Genomic DNA, 3,263 nt, shown 5'->3' on the forward strand with positions numbered 1-3,263 from the left:
AAGGATCCATGACCCTGAACACAGGGAAAGAAGGGAGAGGAGAGGAACCATTACGTCACACGGAAGATATTCTTTAGACACCTACATTGCTTATGCAGCAGCAACACTTCTTTATCCTTAACAAGCCAAAAAGGGGGGCAGTAGTGGCAAACTGTGTATGGAATCAGCCAGGATGGGCTGGTTTGATCCTTTAGAACAATATGTTTTAAAGAGTCATTTGTGCACCAAAGTTCGGATAACAAAGATCTCCCGGCCCACACCCATTGTAGGAATCCTGTCTGATACAGGACCCCAGAAGGGAGGGACAAAAGGGAGCTGAAAGCTAAAGAAATAAGGCAGACAAAGGTCTCTGCCCTGAGGAATTGGTAGGTGAGGCTCAGGGCTCACAAGCTGTATGGTGCACAGACTTACCTGCCTGCCTCACAGCTCTGCTCCCAAGGCTCAGCTATTTGTATGGGGCTCCCTGGCTTCCCTCTCTGCTGCTGCGTGGCCTGTGGGCCCCAGAGCTGGGTCCTCACTGCACTCATTGCAAGCTCCTTCCCAGCCCCACTGCAGAGTGAGCCCAGTTGGGGGGGAGAGGAGGAGTCAGAACTGATCCAGTGAGTGATGGAGGCAGGGAAACAGAGAAGTTTTTTCCAATACGTAAAGTAATGCACATTGGAAAAAATAACCCCAAATATGCATACAATATGATGGGGGCTAATTTAGCTACAACTAATCAGGAAAGAGATCTTGAAGTCATTGTGGATAGTTCTCTGAAGATACCCATGCAGTGTGCAGTAGCAGTCAAAAAAGCAAACAGGATGTTAGGAATATGGTACGCCCACATTGTGAACACTGTGGTCTTCTCATCTCAAAAAAGATATTCTGGAATTAGAAAATGTTCAGAGGATTATAGATAAGAGGTATATAAAATCATGAGTGGTGTGGAGAAACTGAATAAGGAAAAGTTATTTACTTGTTCCCATAATATAAGAAGTAGGGGCCACCAAATGAAATTAATGAGCAGCAGGTTTAAAACAAATAAAAGGAAGTTCTTCACAAAGTGCAGAGTCTACCATTGGAACTCGTTGCCTGAGGACGTTGTGAAGGCTAGAACTATAACAGGATTTCAAAGAGAACTGGATAAATTCATGGAGGTTAAGTCCATTAATGGCTATTAGCGAGGATTGGGTAAGGAATGGTGTCCCTAGCCTCTGTTTGTCAGATGGTGAAGATGGATGGCAGAGAGAGAGATCACCTGATCATTACCTGTTAGGTTCACTCCCTTTGGGCACCTGGCATTTGCCACTGTTGGAAGACAGGATACTGGGCTGGATGGACCTTTGGTCTGACCCACTATGGCTGTTCTTATGTTCTTAAGTGAGCAGAACCTTGGGGGAATAGGTGGGGCAAGGGGCAGAGCCTTGAGGAAATACTAAAAGAAGGTGCAGGAGCCTCATGAGTTCAGTTACCAAATATTAAAAGGTGGAAACCCTATGTGTTAATGAATTGTACCCAGACTGATTCCAAAGCTGACAATATATAGTAAGGTCAGGAAAGGGTTTAATGTGTCTCTGACTGCCCAGTAAGTGATTCAGAGAAGAGGGCACAGCACCATGTCACCAGCCAGCTCTTCACAGACTCGGTCAGAGAGTCAGGATAAAACTTTAAGTCCCTTTCTGAGTGAAGAGCCGGAGCAGCCTGCCCCGGATCTGTTTGGTCCTCACCCCATAGATGATGGGGTTCAGCATGGAGGGCATCAAGTAGTACACATTGGCAATGAGAACGTGGAAATGTAGGGGCACATTCTGGTGAAACCAGTAAGAGAGAGAGAAGAATAGACCCGGGATATAAAAGACTAAGATGGCACAGAGGTGGGAGCTGCAGGTCCCAAAAGTCTTGAGACGCGCATCTTTTGTGGGGAGGGAGAAGATGGCCCTGAGGATCTGGATATAGGACAAAATAATAAAAATGACATCCAGGCCCATCACACAGAATAGCACAAAGAGGCCATAGTAACTACTAACACGGATGTCGGCACAGGCCAGCTTCATCACGGCCATGTGGGCGCAGTATGGCTGAGGGATGATGTTGGTTCTGCAATATGGCCACCACCTCAACAGGAAGGGGTAAGGTAATATGAGCATGCTGCCATGTAGCACCACGGCCAGGATGATTTGAGCCACCACAGGGTTTGTCAGTGTGGTTGCATGTCTCAGGGGATCACAAATGGCCACATAGCGATCAAAAGCCATGGCCATGAAGATCCCTGATTCTATCACTGAGAAGGAGTGAAAGACATACAGCTGGGTGAGGCAGGCACTGAAATCAATCTCCCGGGAATTGAACCAGAAGATGCTCAGCATTTTGGGCAGGATGGATGTAGACATGACCAGGTCGGTGACAGCCAGCATACAGAGGAAATAGTACATAGGGCCATGGAGGCTTGACTCTGTCTTCACAATGAACAGATTAGTGAAGTTCCCCAAGATGGCTATGGCGTACATGGCACAGAAGGGGATGGAGATCCAGACATGGGCTGCCTCCAGGCCAGGAATGCCCTGCAGGATGAAGGTGGAGGGGTTGGTGAAGTCAGTGGTGTTGGAATCTGACATGGAGTAGGGGAGAAGGTGTCCAACTCTGAGGCAGAACGGTGTCTCTTGCATGTACCGTACGTTCTCCTGACTTCCTGTATGTGCCCAGGCTCTAGGGTGATGGTCACAATACAAATGCCTGGATGGAGAGACAATATTAATATGAGACACTACATGTACTAATGGAGGCTGTTCTCGTGGGTGAAGCTGATTGGTCACTCTTCACACACAGAAAAATGACATTTTAATTATTCAGATAAATGATTTTTGAACAAATGACCCTACTAATGCCAATTAAATACTTTATGCTGCTCCATGTGTCAATAATGTGCTGTGATGTGGGAAACATTAATAGGTACCAGCAGGAAAAAAATAAGTGTGGATACTGGTTATGCATTTGTCAAGGTGTCACCTCCACTCTTAACTTTAGGGTACAGATGTGGGGACCTGCATGAGATAACCCCTAAGCTTATTTATCAGCTTAGATCTAGTTGCTGCCACCACCAAATAGTTTAAACAAACATTTATGGGAGAGTTGTTTGGAAACTCTGTCTTCCCCCTAGAAAAAATATTTCCCCAGTCTTTATCCCCCTTTTTGTGGCAGGACTGAGACTGATTTACCTCCCACCAATTTCTGGTGAGCCCAGATCCAAAAAACCCTTGGATATTAAAACAAGGAAAAATCAA

At 46.1% G+C, this 3,263-nt stretch overlaps 1 protein-coding gene across 1 annotated transcript; it reads right to left on the reverse strand.

Moving 5' to 3' along the window:
- Positions 1–1,649: 1,649 nt before the first annotated feature.
- Positions 1,650–2,597, reverse strand: LOC120398500 (olfactory receptor 52R1-like). The gene has a single exon (XM_039526013.1). It carries the CDS (start codon positions 2,595–2,597, stop codon positions 1,650–1,652), a length of 948 nt encoding a protein of 315 aa, XP_039381947.1.
- Positions 2,598–3,263: the final 666 nt, after the last annotated feature.

Source organism: Mauremys reevesii, linkage group 1 (genome assembly GCF_016161935.1).
Source record: "Mauremys reevesii isolate NIE-2019 linkage group 1, ASM1616193v1, whole genome shotgun sequence".
Taxonomy (NCBI): domain Eukaryota; kingdom Metazoa; phylum Chordata; order Testudines; family Geoemydidae; genus Mauremys; species Mauremys reevesii.

Coding starts and splice junctions, on each gene's coding strand:
- LOC120398500 (XM_039526013.1), bottom strand. CDS start 2,597: ATGTCAGATTCCAACACCACTGACTTCACCAACCCCTCCACCTTCATC.